The 19,091-nt window shown below is 61.5% G+C and overlaps 4 protein-coding genes across 16 annotated transcripts in view; 1 reads left to right on the plus strand and 3 right to left on the minus strand.

Annotated features, from left to right (window-relative positions):
• ATF6 (activating transcription factor 6) overlaps positions 1–498 on the minus strand; it is a 78,537-nt gene extending 78,039 nt beyond the window's left edge. For both annotated transcript variants that reach the window (XM_080602389.1, XM_080602388.1), the window contains exons 1-2: positions 358–498; positions 193–269 (exon numbers count right to left, since the gene is read on the minus strand). In XM_080602389.1, the coding sequence (XP_080458515.1) occupies positions 193–269; positions 358–427 (147 nt within the window). In that variant the 5' untranslated portion in view covers positions 428–498. The remainder of the gene's footprint in view (positions 1–192; positions 270–357) is intronic.
• Positions 499–646: 148 nt separating this feature from the next.
• LOC308198966 (P-selectin-like) lies at positions 647–10,424 on the minus strand. Of its 10 annotated transcripts, none has more exons than XM_080602268.1 (18): positions 10,052–10,424; positions 9,605–9,695; positions 7,557–7,940; positions 7,349–7,456; positions 6,983–7,165; positions 5,665–5,850; positions 5,103–5,288; positions 4,788–4,973; positions 4,474–4,659; positions 4,160–4,345; positions 3,848–4,033; positions 3,534–3,719; positions 3,220–3,405; positions 2,907–3,092; positions 2,264–2,449; positions 2,016–2,138; positions 1,644–1,674; positions 647–1,047 (listed from the first exon to the last, which is right to left on the minus strand). In XM_080602268.1, exons 1-18 carry the CDS (start codon positions 10,169–10,171, stop codon positions 993–995), a joined length of 2,955 nt encoding a protein of 984 aa, XP_080458394.1. In that variant the 5' UTR covers positions 10,172–10,424; the 3' UTR covers positions 647–992. The 10 variants fall into 10 exon arrangements, with proteins under 10 accessions (XP_080458394.1, XP_080458393.1, XP_080458391.1 ...); XM_080602267.1 differs by lacking the exon at positions 10,052–10,424 and adding an exon at positions 9,849–10,045; XM_080602265.1 differs by lacking the exon at positions 10,052–10,424 and adding an exon at positions 9,849–10,045 and having other exon boundaries at positions 9,605–9,731.
• Positions 10,425–11,143: 719 nt separating this feature from the next.
• Positions 11,144–15,439, minus strand: LOC308198967 (1-phosphatidylinositol phosphodiesterase-like). Of its 3 annotated transcripts, XR_013954301.1 has the most exons (3): positions 15,300–15,433; positions 13,864–15,020; positions 11,144–13,384 (listed from the first exon to the last, which is right to left on the minus strand). XR_013954301.1 is itself a non-coding variant. In XM_080602276.1 (2 exons), the coding sequence occupies exon 2, from the start codon at positions 14,970–14,972 to the stop codon at positions 13,935–13,937; it is 1,038 nt and encodes a 345-aa protein (XP_080458402.1). In that variant the 5' UTR covers positions 14,973–15,024; positions 15,300–15,439; the 3' UTR covers positions 11,144–13,934. The 3 variants fall into 3 exon arrangements, 2 of the variants coding, with proteins under 2 accessions (XP_080458402.1, XP_080458401.1); XM_080602276.1 differs by having other exon boundaries at positions 11,144–15,024; positions 15,300–15,439; XM_080602275.1 differs by having other exon boundaries at positions 11,144–15,020.
• A 647-nt stretch (positions 15,440–16,086) lies between these two features.
• HTATIP2 (HIV-1 Tat interactive protein 2) lies at positions 16,087–18,998 on the plus strand (the record flags this gene model as incomplete). The annotated part of the gene is made up of 5 exons (XM_080602279.1): positions 16,087–16,254; positions 16,346–16,453; positions 16,667–16,804; positions 17,941–18,002; positions 18,503–18,998. The coding sequence occupies 5 exons, from the start codon at positions 16,087–16,089 to the stop codon at positions 18,726–18,728; spliced, it is 702 nt and encodes a 233-aa protein (XP_080458405.1). The 3' UTR covers positions 18,729–18,998.
• Positions 18,999–19,091: the final 93 nt, after the last annotated feature.

Genomic DNA, 19,091 nt, shown 5'->3' on the forward strand with positions numbered 1-19,091 from the left:
CAGGACACGCACGGAGCGGTGACCTGCCGAGCAGCGACACGCTGCCCTCGCACAGCAGCTCCCGCACCTTCCCCGGCCCCACGCTCCGCGTGTCCCGGACGGGTGCCGGACAGCGCAGGGGTTGTGCCGGAGGGGCGGGCGCTGCCCCGTGCCCTCAGCCCCGGCTTCCCGACCCGGCCCCCCGCTGCTCACCTCCGCCTCGTCCCCCATCTCCCGCGGCGGCCCGGCGGCGCCCAGCAGCTCGCCCAGCTCCTCGCCCAGCACCGCCTCTGCGGGGAGAGAAACGGCGGCCTCAGCACCGGCCCCGGGCTGAGCTCCGCCCGGCCCCGGCCCCATCCCCATCCCGGCCCCCCTCACCCCAGTCCAGGCCGCCCCCCGCGGCCGGCAGCAGCCCCGCGGGCTCCCACTCGGCCTCCGCCGCCGCCATGGCTTCCTCCTTCCTGCTCCGCGCACCGCCGCTTCCGCCCGTCGCCACACCCCGCTACGGCGGCCTCCGACGGACAGGGGCTCCCAAAATAATAATTAAAAAAACCACAACCCCCGCACCCCCTCCTATACCCCCCGCCTCCCCCATGAACCCCCCCCCCTTTTTGTACCCCTCCCGTATCCTCCTCCCTCCGCCCCCCCCAGCACACGGAGGCAGATGTCGCACACACACACGTTTATTTATCGCCCCCCAAAACCCAGCCGGGGGCTCCCCCCTTCCCACACAAGCTGAGGGTCCATGGCTGAGCTCCGGGGTCTCATCCACACACGTGGGGCTGCGGCGTGGGGTGTGAGGGGGCTCTGGGCAGGGGAGCCCCCGCCCGCAAGGAGAGGGGAGAGGGTTTGGGAGGCTCGCGGCCTGCTCGGCCTGCACCTGGGGGTTCTCCTCTCCGCACACGCCTCCAGGCAGAGGAGCCTGCAAGCTCGTGAGTTTTCCAAACGCCGCTTGTTCCGAGCAAGGAATGTCGCCCAGCGTGCTGCGAGGTGGCAGCGTGCCAGCACGCACCTCACAAGTTGGAGTCGTAGGCTGCGTTGGTGAAGACACCTGGTGATCCGAGGTCGCTAGGAGGAAAAGCATAAGGGTGTCAGCTTAGGGGAAAAGAGGTAGTCATCGTCACAAAATCATTAGGGTTGGAAAAGACCTCCAAGATCATCTGGTCCAACCACCCCCCTACCACCAATGCCACCCACTAAACCATGTCCCTAAGCATCAGCCCCAACCTTTCCTTCAACACCCCTACGGACTCCACCACCTCCCTGGGCAACTCGTCCCATTGCCTGACCACTCTTTTTGAGAAGAAATGTCTCCTAATTTCCAACCTGAACCTCCCCTGGCGCAGCTTGAGGCCATTCCCTCTAGTCCTATTGCTAGTTAATCACGCTTGTGTGAGGAAAGCTCTCGTGTCAGCCACATCTCCCCAGGGGCTGCAGTCAGGCACTACAGCAGAATCCCAGGGTTTTGATGAGCACCCGTTAACACAGCCTCATTAGCCATCGAATATGAATCATAGAATATCCTGAGTTGGAAGGGAACCACAACTTCAACTTCTCCCACTCTTATCAAAGCAGCCTCACACACACGCGGACATGGGTGACTGGACCGTAGTGGGGTGACTGCAGGGGTAGCACCCACGCTGCCTGCAGGGCACAGCTCTCACCTGGTGGGGTTCAGGAGTTTCTTCTTCTCCTCTGATAATGGCGTTGAAGTGTCCATGCAGATAGTGCCGATGTAAAAGAAATAACCAGATCTTTTTAGCAGAGGGCTTGGGAAGCAGCAGCACTTAAACTGAACCAAGTTTGACAAGCATGGGATGGAGGAGGGAGGTGTTGAGGCAACTGCCTTCTCCCTCTTCAAGAGGAAAGGTGTTTTTCTGGCTTCCCCCCCAGTCTGGCTGCTGACACTTTTAGCTGGATGCAGCGTCACATTTCTAAACCCTTCCCATCAGCCCACCCTCCCTGGGTCTCTGTAACGACCCTGTCTGAAAGTCCCCAGCCAAAGCGAGCGCGGGCTGCAGGAGGTGTTTCTGTACCTCTGTCGCTGAGCCGCTTGGCGAGTAAGGCAAGGAGCGTCCCGGAGAGCACAACGCCAGCTACCACCAGAGCACTGCTGCTGGTGTAAACCAGGACTTGCTTTAAGAAGGGGGCAGCATCCTCTGCAACAGACCCACAACAGCACGGGTTGTTACCAGAAGGATTTCACCAAGCCAAAGCTGCCGGGGTGCCCCCCTCCACGCTCAAGACGTGACACAGGAGGCTGGGGAGCGCAGCCCCACCGTACCTTTGCAGACAGGGGAACGGCTGGTCCAGTTCCCCGTGGCCTGACACCTGAGCAGCCCTGCTCCCATCCGGACAAATCCATCCTCGCAGGAAAAGGTGCAGGTGGAGTTGTACGTGAAGTTGCCGTGGGGGTGAAAGCAGTTGAGGCGGCCTCGGCTCGGGGGCTCCAGCACTGGGCAGCTGATGGCTGGGGGCAGAGCACAGCAGCAGCGTTGGTGGGATGGCATTGGGGGTGGTGGGATGAGGGCCCAAGGGCTGGGGAGCCAGGGGATGAGCTGCCACAGATGAGTGCTAAAGGGAAGGGGATCCTGGTGAACGCATTCTACTAATGCAGAGCAGCACACACTGCACTGGCCGTGCATGGCACTTCCCAGGAGGCTTGATTTCAGAGGATCAAGCACCCACATGGTGCTGTGCACCCAGTGTACACACCCCTGTTGGGGACACAGAAGGTATCAGGATAAGGACAGTGATGCAGGGGCTTCATCACTGCCTCCTTACACAGCTCCCCCACTCCCAGCACCACCTGCCTGAGCACGTGGCTCAGCAACTCTAACAGAGGGACTCTGGGGACAGATCCTGAGGACACGGCATCTCTTCACCAGAGTACATGATCCAGGCACACGTGTGAGCACCAACTGTACCTCTGCATCGTGGGGTGTCCCCAGTCCAGGTTCTCATGGCCATGCACACACGGCTCTGCGACCCTTTCAGCTCAAACCCTGGCTGGCAGGAGAAGGCACACGTGGAGGTGAAGGTGAAGCTCCCATAGAGATGGGAGCAGTTCATCTGTCCATGCTCTGGAGCCCTGAGCATTGGGCAGGTGATGGCTGCAAGGGAGAAGAGGCATGTTTCAAGCAGGAGCCAGGGGAACAGGAGGCTGAACTGTTGGGATGAGAAGCCAAGAACATCCCTGGGCCAAGCCCAGGTCACTGACGCCTTTCCCAGCAGCTCTACCTTTGCACTGTGGGGTGTCTCCAGACCAGGTCCCCTTGGCTGTGCATTCACTGCTTTCTGGCCCTATGAGCTCAAACCCTTGCTGACAGGAGAAGACACATGTAGAACTGAAGCTGAAGTTCTCATGAAGGTGGGAGCAGTTCATCTCTCCATGCTCTGGAGCCCTGAGCACCGGGCAGGTGATGGCTGCAAGGGAGAAGAGGCGTGCTTCAAGCAGGAAACAGGGGACTGCGAGGCTGAACTTTTGGAACCAGGAGGACGAAAACCTCCCTGGGCCAAGTCCAGGCCAGCAACACCTTTCCCAGCAGCTCTACCTTTGCACTGTGGGGTGTCCCCTGTCCAGGTCCCCATGGCTGTGCATTCACTGCTTTCAGGCCCTATGAGCTCAAACCCTTGCTGGCAGGAGAAGGCACACGTGGAACTGAAGCTGAAGCTGTCATGAAGGTGGGAGCAGTTCATCTCTCCGTGCTCTGGAGCCCTGAGCACCGGGCAGGTGATGGCTGCAAGAGAGAGGAGGCACACCTCAAGCAGGAGCCAGGGGACTGCGAGGCTGAACTCTTGGAACCAGGAGGACCAAAACCTCCGTGGGCCAAGTCCAGGCCAGCAACACCTTTCCCAGCAGCTCTACCTTTGCACCATGGGGTGTCTCCTGTCCAGGTCCCCTTGGCTGTGCATTCACTGCTTTCAGGCCCTATGAGCTCAAACCCTTGCTGGCAGGAGAAGGCACACGTGGAGGTGAAGGTGAAGTTCTCATGAAGGTGGGAGCAGTTCATCTCTCCGTGCTCTGGAGCCCTGAGAACCGTGCAGGTGATGGCTGCAAGAGAGAGGAGGCACACCTTAAGAAGAGCCAGGGGAACAGGAGGCTGAACTGTTGGGATGAGAAGCCAAGAACATCCCTGGGCCAAACCCAGGCCAACAACACCTTTACCAGCAGCTCTACCTTTGCATTGTGGGGTGTCTCCAGACCAGGTCCCCATGGCTGTGCACTCCCGGCTCTCTGGCCCTATAAGCTCAAACCCTTGCTGACAGGAGAAGGCACACGTGGAACTGAAGCTGAAGTTCTCATGAAGGTGGGAGCAGTTCATCTCTCCGTGCTCTGGAGCCCTGAGCACCGGGCAGGTGATGGCTGCAAGGGAGAGGAGGCACACCTCAAGCAGGAGCCAGGGGACTGTGAGGCTGAACTCTTGGAACCAGGAGGACTAAAACCTCCGTGGGCCAAACCCAGGTCACTGACACCTTTCCCAGCAGCTCTACCTTTGCACTGTGGGGTGTCCCCAGACCAGGTCCCTATGGCTGTGCATTCACTGCTTTCTGGCCCTATGAGCTCAAACCCTTGCTGGCAGGAGAAGGCACATGTAGAACTGAAGCTGAAGTTCTCATGAAGGTGGGAGCAGTTCATCTCTCCATGCTCTGGAGCCCTGAGCACCGGGCAGGTGATGGCTGCAAGGGAGAAGAGGCGTGCTTCAAGCAGGAAACAGGGGACTGCGAGGCTGAACTTTTGGAACCAGGAGGACGAAAACCTCCCTGGGCCAAGTCCAGGCCAGCAACACCTTTCCCAGCAGCTCTACCTTTGCACTGTGGGGTGTCCCCTGTCCAGGTCCCCATGGCTGTGCATTCACTGCTTTCAGGCCCTATGAGCTCAAACCCTTGCTGGCAGGAGAAGGCACACGTGGAACTGAAGCTGAAGCTGTCATGAAGGTGGGAGCAGTTCATCTCTCCGTGCTCTGGAGCCCTGAGCACCAGGCAGGTGGTGGCTGCAAGGGAGAAGAAACATGCTTCAAGAAGGAGCCAGGGGACTGCGAGGCTGAACTGCTTGGGATGAGAAGCCCAAGAACATCCCTGGGCCAAGTCCAGTCCACTGACACCTTTAACAGCAGCTCTACCTTTGCATTGTAGGGTGTCTCCAGACCAGGTCCCCATGGCTGTGCACTCCCGGCTCTCTGGCCCTATAAGCTCAAACCCTTGCTGACAGGAGAAGGCACACGTGGAACTGAAGCTGAAGCTGTCATGAAGGTGGGAGCAGTTCATCTCTCCGTGCTCTGGAGCCCTGAGCACCGGGCAGGTGATGGCTGCAAGGGGAGAGCAGGGTCTCAGGGGAGGATGTGTGTGAGATTGAATCCAGGGATTAAGCCTTAATCCTAACCTTATCAAACCGAACCTATGGTGGTGTCTTTGATCTACCTTTCCCAGCCTGACTCCAGACAGCAAGCCTCACTTCCTGAGACATCGAGGTACCATAGGTGGTACAGGGATTTTTGCTCCACACAGGTGATTTTGTGGGAGCACTTGCAGCTCTGCCAAAACCCTGTTTATCCCCAGCGCTCCCAGAACCCTGTTTATCCCCAGCACTCCCAGATTGCAGCCCCAGGACAAAGGACTGCTGGCGTCCTACACAGAGCCCCTTTCCCTGCAGGATGTCCCCCTCCAAACACACCCCAGCTCTACCTTTGCAGTGCGGGGGGGCCCCCGACCAGGCCCCCCCAGCCGTGCACCACAGTCTCTCCGGTCCCGTCACCTCGAAGCCCTCCTGGCAGGAGAAGTCACACGTGGAGCTGAAGGCGGAGGCTCCGTGTGGGTGGGAGCAATTGACCTGGCCGCTTTTGGGAGCTGCCAGCTCGGGGCAGGCGACGGCTGCAACCAGACACAGGCAGAGCTGGTGAGGATGGAACAGGCACAGCCACCTCGTCCCTTGTCCCTGTGGTACCCGGGGCACGTCCAGCCCCACCACAGCAGAAGCCTGTGCTTAGTGCTGGAGTAAACCCAGCTGGCAATGCTCGCTAGCATAACTCCATCATCAGCAGGGGCAAACAACTGACTCATCTGATTCTTTGCAAAAATAGGAAAGAAAAACCCAGCATACATACAGTCAGCAGGTAAAAACAGAGCTGCGCTCTGAAAAACCAACTGTGGGAACTTGGAAAGCCGAGAGCAGGGTCAGGGCAGCTTGCTGGATGGCGTACGGGGGGACTTCCACAAAACCGGGGCCAGCTCCTGACCCTGCCACCAGCAGACCAACACTTCATCCCTCCGTGCCCGTTTCCCATAACCGCAGAAAGCCCTGGGCCACAGGCCCACCGAGCACAGCGCCGCCGGCCGCACTAACTGCGAGGCAAACTTTGTTGCTCAAAAACCTACATACAGAGAGCCTGCTCCCCCTCTGGCAGGGAGGATCCAGGGAACTCAGGGGGTGTCCGTATCAGTGTATGTGCTGTGTTATCTGTGCATGAATGACCTCGCTGCTTCCCGCTGGGTCTCCCCATACAGGAGGTGCCCCTTTGTGCCCCGTATCTGCTCTGCGTCTCCGCTCGTCCCATCCTTGTGCAAACACACAGACCCACCACGCAGGGGCACGGAGGAGGTAGAGCAGGGCTCTGCACACGCCCCAACCACAAGAAAGCTCAGCACCTCTCTGGGGCACCGGGAGAGCATCTGCGAGCCCTCGAGATGCCAACAGGAAGACTTTCTCTGCCTCTGCAGCACAACAAACCGCAGCTCACTCCTTTGTGGCTTTCTCCCCCACGGTGGCTTCCTGCCCTCTGTGTCCCTCCCAGCTTATCTCACCGCCCCTCGCCCCTGCTGCCCAGCCCTGCCAGGGCACACCCGTCCTCCTGCCATGACAGCAGCCCCCGTCCCTCTTCTCTGAGGCCCCCCGGGGTGCCCAGCACCTTCCCAAGGCTGCTGGGGGCTTTGGGGAGGAGCAGACGGTGACTCGGGTGCGATGGAGGTGGCAAGACACCGAGTCCCAGCCCGCGGCGGTCCCTACCTGCACACGTGGGGGTCTCCGCTGACCACTGCCGTGAAGCCAGGCACTGCAGCGTGCCCGCGCCTCGCCGCTCAAACCCCTCTGGGCACACGAAGTCGCAGGTGGAGTTGTAGCGGAAGTCTCCGAAGGGATGGCTGCAGGTCATGCGCGCTCCTTTGGGGTTGAGCGTGGGGCACTGCACAGCTGGGAGAGACGCGGCGCCGCCGGCCCGTTAGTGGCATGGCGAATCCTTCGCTGGGGCTCAGTAACAAGGGTGGGGAGCTTTTGGGGGGTATAGCCACCAGCCTGCAGCAGGCAGAGGCTGAGCCGCTCGATGCCACCCAGGACGAGCACCCTGACCCCCAGCGGAGCCCGCCAGGCACTCACCGGTATCGCATTCGTCCCCTTCGAAGCCGGGGTGGCACTCGCACCTGTAACTCTCGATGACCTCCACGCACTCGCCGTGCGGGCGGCAGGTGGAGGCCTGGCAGGAGGCTGCACGTACACAGAGCGTGGTCAGGAGCCACCGGCACAGCAGACACCCCGCCACGGCCCCCAGCCCTCTCCGGGGCCGTGCCACCCGCCCCGCGCCCACCTTTGTAGCACAGCGCCGTCTTCCTCTTGTGGCAGGGCTCGTCGTTCCACTTGCCCGCCTCCTGCTGCCGCTTGATGTAGATCTCCACGCAGTCCTGGTTGGAGCGGCGGTTGTTGGGCTCCCCCTTCGCCCAGTTCTCCGCCTCCTTCGTCAGCGCCTTGTTGGTGCCCACCCAGGTCCAGACGCTGTTCTGCTTGCGGATGCCGATCCAGTAGTACTGCTTGTGGAAGGGCAGGGTGGCGTTCAGGTACCCGATCTCCTCCTTGTTCTGGATGGCCACCAGGTCAGTGAAGAAGGTCCGGCAGTAGTTCCTGGCCTGCTCCCACGAGTAGATCCCTTGGTCGCTGTAGCTGTACGTCCAGGCCTCCACCTGTGTCACCATGCCTGCAGGAGAGGACACGGTCCAGGATCACCACAGAAAAACCAGAGCCGGGCTGGGGACAGGGTCGGCGAGGACATGAGGGCGAGCTCAGGCTGGCAGCAGGGCCAAGAGACACCAGCGACCAGCTGGACAAGGGGACACGAGGGGACAAAGGGAGAAGTGTGGGTGAGAACAGGCCTCAAAGAGGGTGTGTGGAGATCTGTGCGGGCCAGAGATAGCAGGAGGCGAGGTGGAACACAAGGAACAGCACGGGGGCAAGAGAAGTGGGAGACAGCTGGGGCTCCCCTGCCCACGGGGGTCTCCCAAAGAGGAAAAATGGTATCAAGATGGTTCCCTAACACACATTTCCTTCCACGAGTGCAGAACTGTACCGCTTTTGTAATTCTTTTTCCTCATTTGCTTTACAATTCTACACGAGGGTCAGCCTGGTGCAAGACAGCGGACCAAGCGTGCCCCACACCCAAAAGCATCTGGCACGCCAGGCTGCTCCTCTGAGCCGGAGGCGGCCCGAAGAGTCCTGTAAACCTCGGCATTGCACAACAAAGCCTTGCAAAAGTGAAGCTGACATCCTGCTCGTGCCCACCAGGCAGGATGAAGCCCAGATTAACTGGAACCCACGCCCAGAAGCAAAGGGTACTTCGCTGAAACACTGCTTCTATAAACAGCACTTCACACCACAACCTGATGCAACCGAAAGGTTTTTGCCATGAAAAAGCTCATCCCTTCTCCCTAGAAGGGGGAATCACCACAGCTGCAGACCAAAGCCTGAAAGCAAGGTGGGAGCCAACATTTGCTCCAAGCAGTCTGCCTGGGGTACCCTGTGCCTCAGGGGAGCACATCATAAACTTTTATTATGAAGGCAAAAATCTGGGCTTTGTAAATTAAACGCAAATTTAGGGCTTCCCAAATCTAACAAGAAGTCTACTCAGCCCAATTACTATGCATTTATATAGGCAAAATCCCCTAATTTTTTCTGTCTTTCCTTGTGGAAGATTAAATTACCCGTTTTGTTAAAAAAAAAGGGGGGGGGCAGAAAAAGGTAGCCTCTAGCAGCAGCCCTGCTCCTCACTCTCCATAGGCTCAGGGTCTCAGGACAGAAGCTTGGGGCATCTCCTGGCAGCCTGCCTCCACTCGGAGCAGCCACCCCCCAACCCAAGAAGGACCAAGGAGCCCATCCACACCTCACCTGTCCTCCACATGCTCTCCTGCCTCAATCCTCCTTGTGCTCAGCCTTATCTTACCTCTCCCTGCCCACCTGGAGCTGAGCCCCACCTGGGTGCCGTTTGCTTGGGTTTCACACCCTGATGCTCCTGCCCCGTGCAGCTGGGCACGGTGTGGGGCACAGGGCCCGCCGCACTCAGGGTGCATTTGTATTTTTGATTTCCCGGCAAACCTAAATCTCAGCCTCCACCTGAAACTTCTGCATTTGCTTCTGCTCTTCAGCTGAGCCACAAAAGGTCTTTTGGAAAATAGCCCAGACCGCGCAGGATCCCTGGGGACACAGCAGATACCAGCAGGTCTTGCTCCGTGCAGTGCCAACGTACGAAGGAAATGTCCTATGGGCAGCAAAGCCCGCTGGTTTCTGTGTGACTGACAGCCCCCAAAAATAACCCCACTGCCCTTCTCCGGTTTCTCAGCTCTACAGGGTCACGCTGGGCTCACTTACCCCATGTGATGGCAGCAATGCCCAGGTAGCAGACGCCACGAGAGCCAAGAGCCCCCGTCCTCCCAGGGAAGCACTGTCCCGCGGCGGTGCCCTGCGTGCCAGGGAGAGAGGTGTGAGCGCGCACAGCCTGCAACACAGGAGTCTCGTGCACCCACAAGGGCACCTGCACCAGCTGTGGGTCAGATGCTGGTGCTCCCCTGCCAAGCAGACCCCGAGCTGTCCCCGGGGAGGGGAGCAGACCTACCATGCCGGTGCTGCGGAGTGCCCGCCGTGCCTGGCCCTGGGCAGGCAGCGGTGCTCGCGCTTCCTCCAAGCCGCAGAGCTTCTCTCCCTCCCCGCAGCCTCTTCCCCTCCCGACCCAGCCCCGCTGCCAGCCCGCATCCTGCCCCCGCTGGGCTCCCCACCCGCAGGAGCCTGCTCCCATCTGGGGGCTCCACGGGGACCTACCTGTCGCAGGAGCCCACCGCAACGGGCAGGGCTTGGCCGAGCCCCCGGGGAGGTGCAGAAGGGCACCCCCGGAGGGGCCAGCCCCGGTCCACAGCCACCGAGACCTCTCCGGCCCCCCATGTCCACGCTGCGCTGGCAGTGTCAGCAGGAGGACCGCGGGGGGACGAGGTGTGACGAGAGGTGGCCGCGGGGGTTCCTGCGCCGGGCAGAGCAGGAGCGTGGCTCGCAGCCTCCCAGTTCCTGCGCCGGATGCTGTTCTCATTTGCAGGCTGTGAATCTTCATATACTGCTCAAGAACAATTAGTTACACAATGTATTTTCCTGTCTCTGCCTTTTTTAAGTCTTTATGAGAAAGGTCCAAAAACAGAACAGAAGAACACCCCCCACCCCACACCCCCATTAGTATCCTTTATGAACTTCCACCAATGCTCCAGGAAAATGCCCCATTGTGTCCACCTTCTTGAATCATCATAAATCTTTTTTTACCCCTCTTCTGCTTGTAAGTGAAATTGTCTTGGCAGGGTTTTCTGCAGGAATTGCTCTGCTCACTTCCAGCTAAAGGCAACGCGGGAGCCCCTCGGGTCACAAGTATTTTCCAGTTCCAAAGAAATTAGCGGGGCTCCAGCGGGACTTGCCCTGCACAAAAGGAGGAACCCATCCCACAGAATCCATGAACTGCTACAATGACTGTATACTCCGCCAATGTAAATGAAACTCTGTTCCTGTATTTTGTCATTATCTGTGCACAATCCTTTACTGCAATTTTCCCTTTTAATGGAAGAGCTGCAGCTCAGCCTGTACATGCAGGATTGCAGCAGCAATTGCTGTGTGTCAGCTCCGGTGCAGAGGGTGAGCAGGTTTGGGATGGGAATGGGCAGAGGGGCCAAGGGGTGGCTGCCGGGGCAGGGAGACGCCTTGGAAAGATGAGGTCCCCTGGGCAGGATGGGAGCTGCCACTGCTGCGCCAGGGCAGGAGCAGTCAGAGGTGTGTTTGTGGGTGCTCAGCCCCAGGGGAGGACAGGAGGAAAACAGGTTGTGCCCCTGCTTGTTTCACTTCTGCTGGGACAGGACATGGTAGGGCAGAGCAGTAGAAAAGAAATATTCCCACCTTTATTTTTGTAAGTACAAATAGTTTCTGGTGTTGTTGTAAAAACAGAAGTGAGGTAGCTGAGATGCGGAGGCTGCCCCTGCAAGGGGCAGGACATGGCCACGTACTCAGGGATGCTTCGCGGGTAGTTGAGAGGGGTATGTGTGGCAGAGAGGAGCAATGACCACAATCCTCTGCAGCTCTTCTGGGGGCTGGAAAATCCCCTTTCACATCTCAGGTGGCTCCCAAGGCTGCCTCCTAGGAAGGCGTCAGCACGCCGTGGGGCACGTGCTCCTCTCTGGGGGTCCTGAGTGCCCCTCCTGGCATCACAGAGCTGAGCGGGGCTCTCTCCTGCGCTTGGGAGGAGCTCCCCAAGCAGGCACACGCTGCCTTTGTTTGCGGCAGAGGCGCCGGTCCCCAGGCGGCCCGGCCCATTGCCCTCCTTGCGCAATGTTCCCCTGCAAACCGCAGAGGAACCGACTCACCCTGACACAGCCCGGCTGCTGCCGGCGATACCCACGGGCACCTTCCTGGGGACCCCTGCAGCCCCCGGGGGTGCTTTTTGTCCCAAAGGGGGTCCTGAGCCGCAAGGTGCCTCTGGGTGCATCTTGCCTCGGTGGCCCCTCCAGCGTGATGCCTGGCCCGCAGCCCCGGGGGAAAGGAGCACCCGATAAAATCTTTCTCACGGCTTGAAAGCGAGAACAGTTTGGCCACAGGAAAACATGTTTATCCAAGTGCCACCCCGACCAGCGCGGGGTGAGATGGTAGCGAGGAGGAGCTGGGCCAGAAGGATAGGGTTGTCCCCAAGATGTCCCTGGGCACCCATGAGGCGTGAAACCTCCATCTGAGGGGTCAGGGGGGTTTGGGGCAAGTCCCCCTGCCCACCCCACTGGGTCCCATTGCCTGCTGACCCCTCTCAGAGCCGTTTCTTTGACCCCTGCTGCGGCAGAGCTCTCAGCCTCCCACCTTTGCCCCGCGACCCAGGTAATGGAGAGTTTTTGGCTGGACATCGCTGCCACTCGTGCGCCCCTGCAGGCTGGCTCCCCGGCGCCTGGCTGCGGCATCACGTGCCTGGCACGGATAAGGGTTTGCCAAACAGGATGCCGGGGGCGTAGATAACGCCAAGGTTATCTTGCTGCTGGCGTGGTGCGTGGTAAACAAGTGGTGCTGCCCGCCGGGGTGCAGGGTGGGTGCACGGAGCCCAGGGCATCCTGTCCCCCCCTGTCCCCCCCGACTGTGCTGTGACCCCTCCTGGGGGCTGCAGCAGCTCTGCCAGCACCCTGCCCGGCTCGTGCCGCCCCGGACATCAGCAGTGCTTTTGACACGTCTGGACAGTCTGTTTTAATGCAGTGAACGACTTCAGTCTTACCATGTCTAACAGGGCAAGCCCAGAGGTGGGTTCCCCCGCCCATCACCCCCAGCGTGCTTTTGGGCCTCTCTGCCCCTTCCCCTCCCTCACATCTGGCCCCATCCCCTTGCTCCTCGGCCACGGCAGCTCCCGAGCAGAGCCACCCAGGGGGAGCGGATGAACGCACTCAGCAGTGAGAGCCTCGTGTCCAGCCAGAGCCAGCCTCTGCGGAGCAAACAACGTCCTCTCCTCCTGCCAGGAAATCCTGAGGCACCCGTACACACGCAGTGAGGCCAGCTCTATTTTTCCCTGACACAGAAGCATCCTTGAGCGTGTTCTTCACCTTTTGGCAGGCCGGGGCTGAGCTTTCCTCTTCTCACCAGTCCTGGGCGAGCACCCTGCCTAGCGCTTTCTGACCCCTCCTTGTTGAGCGCAGTCAGCGGTTCGGTGCTTTCTGCACCAAACAGATCTTGCTTCTCTTTCTGCTCCACGTAGCTTGGGTGTCCTGCAGCTCCCCAGTCACTATTTAAATCGCCGGGTCGTTTTCTGCAGGTGGGTGGGGGTTTACTCCCCTTCACTCTGTCCTACCAGCTCTCCGTGTGTGCCGAATGCACCAGCCATGGAAAACTCCCTTCTGCACGGGGCACCTCCCTGTACCTGGCCCAGGTACACGGGAGGGGATGTCCGTGTCACCCGAGCCCTCCCCTGCAGGCACCCTCCTTCCTTGCTCCTTGGAAAGCTCTCCTCTTCTCTCCTCTCCTCTCCTTGCTGCTGTCCCCGGGTGCCTGCAGGACGAGCAGAGCAACGGGGACGTTTCTCCTGCCTTCTCTCCCTGCCGTTTGTTGCAGGGTTGGTTGAAGTTGCCTCTCTCTAACAGTCCCGACTTTGGGGGCAAGCCCCTGCAAGAAAAACAAACAAACAAACAAAAAACCCACCTAAAATAATGGGGGGAAGGATGTTCCCAACATTTTGTTGTCACCTTTGAAATGAATTCCTCCTTCCCCATGTTGTGGCCTCCCACAGCTGTGGTCTAAGAGCAAGATGGCTGCAAACACCAATTTCACTGTGCTTTGGCAGTGGACAGAGGGCTACGGGCTCTTTTGCTGCTAAGCAGGAAAAGCAAAGGGGCTTTTCCATGCTATTTTGCACTTTTCTGCTGGGAAATGGCAAGGAAATGTAGGAAGTGATTTCCTAGCTTCTTTTTATTATTCATGGAAAGGGCAAGGGCTGTGCTGCAGGGCACATCCAGGTGGACTCACCGGTCCCAAGGGGAGGCAGGACAGGATCTTCCCCCTCCACCCCATCCCTGTTGTTCTGCTGGGGACTTCACAGAGCCAGACCCACACCAGGCTTCGCTCCCCCCACACCGAGACCGTACCTGGCTCCTGGTGGGACGCGATGCACAGGGGCAGCTGGCGGCTGCCTGGCTCCGACCCGGCCCCAGCGCTGTCACACAGCCGTCACACGAAGGCTTCGCGGTGCCGCACGGGAGCTACGGCCACTCTTCTTCCCCAAGGGCACCGATGTCGTTCGGCGGATGCGTGGGGCTGGCAGCGGCACGGGGGACACCGGCCCCAGCGGTGCCGCCCGCAGCGCCCGTCCCCTCCGCCGCCGGGGTGCCGCGGGGGTGCTGGGTGCCGCCGCGACGCGCCCGCTCGCCCACGGGGCGTTGCTCTCCACGATGAGCCGGAGGAGGCCTGCCCCGGGGAAGTCCATGATGACCACCCCCCAGCGCACCGCCTGCCCCGACCGGCGCCGCAGGTGCCGGTAGCAGCGGGGGTTGACGAAGCGGGCCACCTCCTCGGGGCAGGTGAAGAGCCCGTTGCCCGAGCAGAAGGTGAGGTGCATCTTGGTGGGGTCCCCGCTGGCCGCCGCCTCCAGGTGCCGCCGTGCTCGGGCCCATTTCCTCTCCAGGGAGAGCACGTTCCAGGCGTCACTGATGCTCAGCTGCTCGTAGGGGATGCCCAGCACCGCCTGCTCCAGCGCCTCCAGCACCACGATCTTGCCCCGAACCTGGCCCAGCGTGGGCACCTCCTCGCGGCACCACAGGCGGCCCCGTCCCTCCTCCAGCAAGCAGCGCTGGAGCCGGGCGGCGAAGCCGGGCCGGGAGAAGAAGGGCAGCTCCTCCTTGATGCGCATGAGCACGGCCTCGCCGGGGTGGGCGCGGAGGAAGCGCAGGGTGCGGCGCAGGACGCCCCGCAGGCTGGCCCGCTGGAAGGTGCAGAGGTGGTAGACGCGGAGCTCGCCCCGCTCCAGCTTGCAGCGCACGTCCAAGAAGCGCACGCCGGCCGCCAGCTGGGCCTCCAGGCCCCAGCTCTGGCACCGCAGGCGCCGGCCGCCGAACAGGCTGAGGGAGTCGTGCGTGCCAGGGATGGAGAGGCGGGAGAGGGGCAGGGCGTCGGGCAGCCCCGCCATCCAGTCGGGGCAGCAGGCTGCCGGCTGGGGCGTGCAGTCGAATGCAGCGCTGTGCCGGCACCACGCATCCATGCCGCGGGGAGCACGGGTGCCCCGGCACCAGGCCAGCACCACCGAGACCTACCTGGAGGAGAAGCAGCACCGTGAGCCAGGGAGAGAGCACCGCATGGCCCCTACCACTGTCCAAACCCCATGCCACACAATTTCCCACCTGCTCTCAAGCAAACCGCATCCACACACACCCAGAGCCACCCCCCACAAGCCCATACCCCACAGCTACCCCTGCCTGCACCCACAGCTCCCTTCGCCCAGCTCCCCGGGCTCCTTGCCCAGCCCGGGGCTGCGGTGCCCCGTTTCCCCCCAGTCCCGGTGTATTTTGGCCTCCCCCTCCGCACCCACCTGGGTTTGCCGGCGGCAGCAAGTGCGGCCTGCTGGATGGGGCACACAGCCGGGGGTGCAGGCTGCGACTGGCAGGCTGAGCGGGATGCTGGCCATTAACCGGGCGACACTCATGACGCGCGTCATGTCCCGCACGTGGCACGTGCTCCGGGGATTCAGGCTCAGTCCTCGCTAAGGAGAGCGCTCAGCTGACGCGCCGGGCTGGAAAATTGCTGGGCTGATCCCGAAAGGAGCCATTCAGGCCTCCACACCTCCCTCCCCAGGAATCAGGACAAACGGGATCGGGCACCCTGGGGCTCCTTGGAGCTGTCTGTGCCCGGAAAGGCACGGCCGGTCAGGGCTGCCGTCACGGCTGAGGTGTGAGCCCCATGGCCAGTCCTGAGCCAGCCCCCCAGGGGGTGACTCACCTCCTGCCCCAGGGACACGGCTGTCCCTTGCCACCCCCTTGCCACTCCAGCGTGGCAGAGCACCCCGCTTGGCAGTGCGCACCAAACCCCATGGTTTTTGAGGGGCTCGAAGCCTGGCGGGTCACTGACCCCTCCGAGCATCCTTCCCGTGACCGCTCTGCATGGCCACATCTCACAGTGGGGGGCACGGAGACCCGAGCGGGGCCAGCCTCCGGGACGCTTTCTGCCGAGCGTGACACGAACGTGACAAAGCCAGCACTTTGCAGGCCGGGATCCTGGCAGCACACCAGCCGTGGCAGCGGGGAGGAGCACTGAGCACAGCCGGGCGGGGAAAGCACCGGCAGCACGGCCCGGCCTGCAGCGCGGCGCGGCCCTCCGTCATGGCGGCGGCGGGCGGCAGCGGGGCCGGATCCTGCTTCGTGCTGGGGGCCTCAGGGGCGACGGGGCGGGCGCTGCTGAGGGAGCTGCGGGCACGGCGGCTCTTCGCCAGGGTGACGGTGATCGGGCGGCGCCGCCTGAGCCTGGCCGAGGAGAGCGGCACGGCCGTGGTGCGGTGGGGACGGCGGTGGCAGGGCTGGAGGGTGGCGGGGGGATGCTGGAGGTGCCAGCTCCCCCCTGAGCCCGGTGTTGTCCCCACAGGAGCAGGTGGTGGTGGACTTTGAGCGGCTGAGCGAGCACGCCGCCGCCTTCCGGGGCCACGACGTGGGCTTCTGCTGCCTGGGCACCACCCGGAGCAAGGCGGGCGCGGTGAGTGGGGCACCCGTCCCTCTGGCAGCCCCGGGGGGTCACCGAGCACCCCCCTGCTTGGTGATGGGGCACACAGTGCGGGCACTGCTGTTCCTGGATGGCCATTGGGTGCTGCTCGATGGGGTGGTCCCACTGGGCAGCCCTGCCCCAGGGGGTGGGGGAGCGGTGGGGAGCCCCCGTCTGCACTGACCCTGCTCTCCCGCTCTGCTGTAGGATGGCTTTGTCCGCGTGGACCGGGACTACGTGGCGCAGGCAGCAGAGCTGGCACGGGCAGGGGGCTGCAAACACTTCGTCCTGCAGTCCTCGCAGGGTGCCAACGAGCACAGCCGCTTCCTCTACCTGCAGGTGAAGGTGAGGAGGGAAGCCGAGGCAGGCTCCTGAAGCCCAGAGGGTCAGGAAATGCCAGGACGTTTGGGAACGAAGCCGGGGCTGAGGTCAGAGGAGATCCAAATGGCCCCAGGGTCCTGATGCTGGGAATAGAGAGCTCAGGGGACAGGCCTGGCAGGACAGCAGCGTCACCTGCAGCGTCCTAACCAGCAAACGCCCTGCACGCAGCATCCTGAGAACCTCTGAGAGCCACCAGAAAGGTCTGGGCAAGACAGGCCCCCTGGAGCCCCCCTCCCACCTCTGCTCCTAGCAGCGGTGGCTACACAGCCATCAGGAGGCTCAGGGTGGGTGCCACTGAGATAGGAACTGCCCGGGGACAGCAGCCCTGGGGACTACCCGGGCTGCACCGAATCCATCACAAAAGTCTTCTTCCCCGTACGTCCCCAACAGCTGCAGGACTCGCTCCTGCCTGGCAGTGTCCCCTTGCTGGCCATGCCCAGGCTGGGCAGAGTCCAGACACCGTGTCCCCACGTCCCTCGCCCCGCCAGCCATGCGCACGCTGCAGCCCCCCTTGTAGTTTACATCCTGGCTGCAAGGGTGCGCTGCTGACTGACGCTCAGCTGTCCGTCACGGACGCAGCTCCATGCATTTCCTTCTCCTGGAGAGCTGCTCTCTGTCCAGGCAGCGCCTGGCCTTGCTTTTGTCGTTACTGACGTTTTTGGGGTCCCTGCTGACCCACCCTGTGGCGGTCCCTCCGAACAGCCGCCCTGCCCTCCAGTTTAGCAGTTGGCATCTTGGCAAAATATTTTACGTTTTGGGCAGGATCAGCTGTGGCTCTTCCTTCCCTGCCCTCTGAGAAGCTCCTCTCCTCGGGGATGTTTGCAGCCCTGGGTTTGTCACGCTGGGAGAGGAGAGACCTTTGCCCACAGCCACACCAAGCCGGTCTCCTGCCTCTTCGGGCACCCTGTGCCCTTCCTCCTGTAACCCTCCTCTCCTGATTTATCAGGAGGATTACACACCTTACAAGCACACACCTATCATCTGTCAGGTGATACTCACAGGGGACTGAGGTGCTGCAAGGCTGAGCACCGAGGTATTCACGGGGTGGTAGAGGTGGTGCTTGTGGTCACCCTTGATTCATTTTGTCCCTCCCGCGACAGGGAGAAGTGGAGAAGCTGGTCCAGGCTGTTGGCTTCGATCACTGCACCATTCTCCGGCCAGCGTGAGTATGATGGGAGCAGCCCTCCGGCCTCTGCCAGGGGGAGGCACAGGGCTCTGCTGCAGGGGGCCGGGAGATGGGGCCATGGGCAGGGTACAGAAGGAGAGGGCTGGGGAAGGAAGCGGGGAAAGCCCCTGGTGCCTGCACCCCTTCCCCACCACAGCAGGGAGCGAGCACGGCCATTCCCCACAGCCCTTCCCAAAGCTCACGTCATACCCCATGACAGGAGAGGCTTGAGCTGAAAGCAGAGGTTGGGGGACACCAGAAAAGCTTAACCTCACTCGGAGGTCAGCTTACGTTGGGGGGTTGCTTTCCCCCACACTCTACCTGGGAGAACCAGCATCCTGGCTTTGGCAGCACCATAGGGAAAGAAGTTTGGTGTCCCAGCCCAGTCACATTTCAGGCCCCGTGCAGGCTTTTAAGCTGGGCTGGGTCCTGCAGCACAGTGGGGGACGCTGGTCTCTGGCTTTGCAGCCTGACCCCCGTGTCTCCTCACCCCGCAGGGTGCTGCTGTGCACGCGCCAGGAGTTCCGCCCCATGGAGTGGATCACCCAGCACGTTCTGGGAGCCGTGGCCTGGCTCTTCCCCACCGCTTACTCGGTGCCCGTGGAAACAGTGGCGAGGGCAATGGTGGCCAGCGTGCTGCAGCCGGGCAAGGGGAAGGTGGAGGTGCTGGAGAACAAGGCCATCCATCAGCTGGGAAAGGCACAGCCACAGCTGGGCACGTAGGGCAAAGCGGGTGGGCAAGAAGTGCTTGGCTCACCTTCCAGGTTCTCTTCTGGGCCAAGGATGAGTGCGTGGGAGAGCAGTGGGGCATTCGCATGGCTGTCGGGGAGCCAGAGGTGTGCTCCTTCATGAGGCAGCCCGTTCTGCCAAACGCTGGTGGGTGAGGAGAAACGGTGCTCTGCTTCCTGAACCTGGGACGCAAAGCTGGGTAAGAGTTGTACAACTCAAACGCTTCTCTGAACTGAGGCCTCGAATAAAATCCTGCGACCGGTCTGTCTGTGCCAGCCCCGCGTTGAAATTGCACCTGCGCGTTGTCAGCCCCGCTGGGTCGGCTCACAGAGTGCACCTCGTGGTGACACCTCCCGG

Source organism: Anser brachyrhynchus (genome assembly GCF_964034855.1).
Source record: "Anser brachyrhynchus genome assembly, chromosome: 8".
Lineage (NCBI taxonomy): Eukaryota > Metazoa > Chordata > Aves > Anseriformes > Anatidae > Anser > Anser brachyrhynchus.

Excerpts from the sequence above, each read along its gene's own strand:
- LOC308198966 (XM_080602265.1), bottom strand. The coding sequence starts at position 10,028 with ATGGGAGCAGGCTCCTGCGGGTGGGGAGCCCAGCGGGGGCAGGATGCG. Across the intron at positions 7,166-7,348 it reads AGGGGACGAATGCGATACCG|CTGTGCAGTGCCCCACGCTC; the intron begins GTGAGTGCCTGG and ends CGTCTCTCCCAG. Across the intron at positions 4,974-5,102 it reads AGACACCCTACAATGCAAAG|CCACCACCTGCCTGGTGCTC; the intron begins GTAGAGCTGCTG and ends TCTCCCTTGCAG.
- LOC308198967 (XM_080602275.1), bottom strand. The coding sequence starts at position 15,425 with ATGACGCGCGTCATGAGTGTCGCCCGGTTAATGGCCAGCATCCCGCTC. Across the intron at positions 15,021-15,299 it reads GCTGCCGCCGGCAAACCCAG|GTCTCGGTGGTGCTGGCCTG; the intron begins GTGGGTGCGGAG and ends TCCTCCAGGTAG.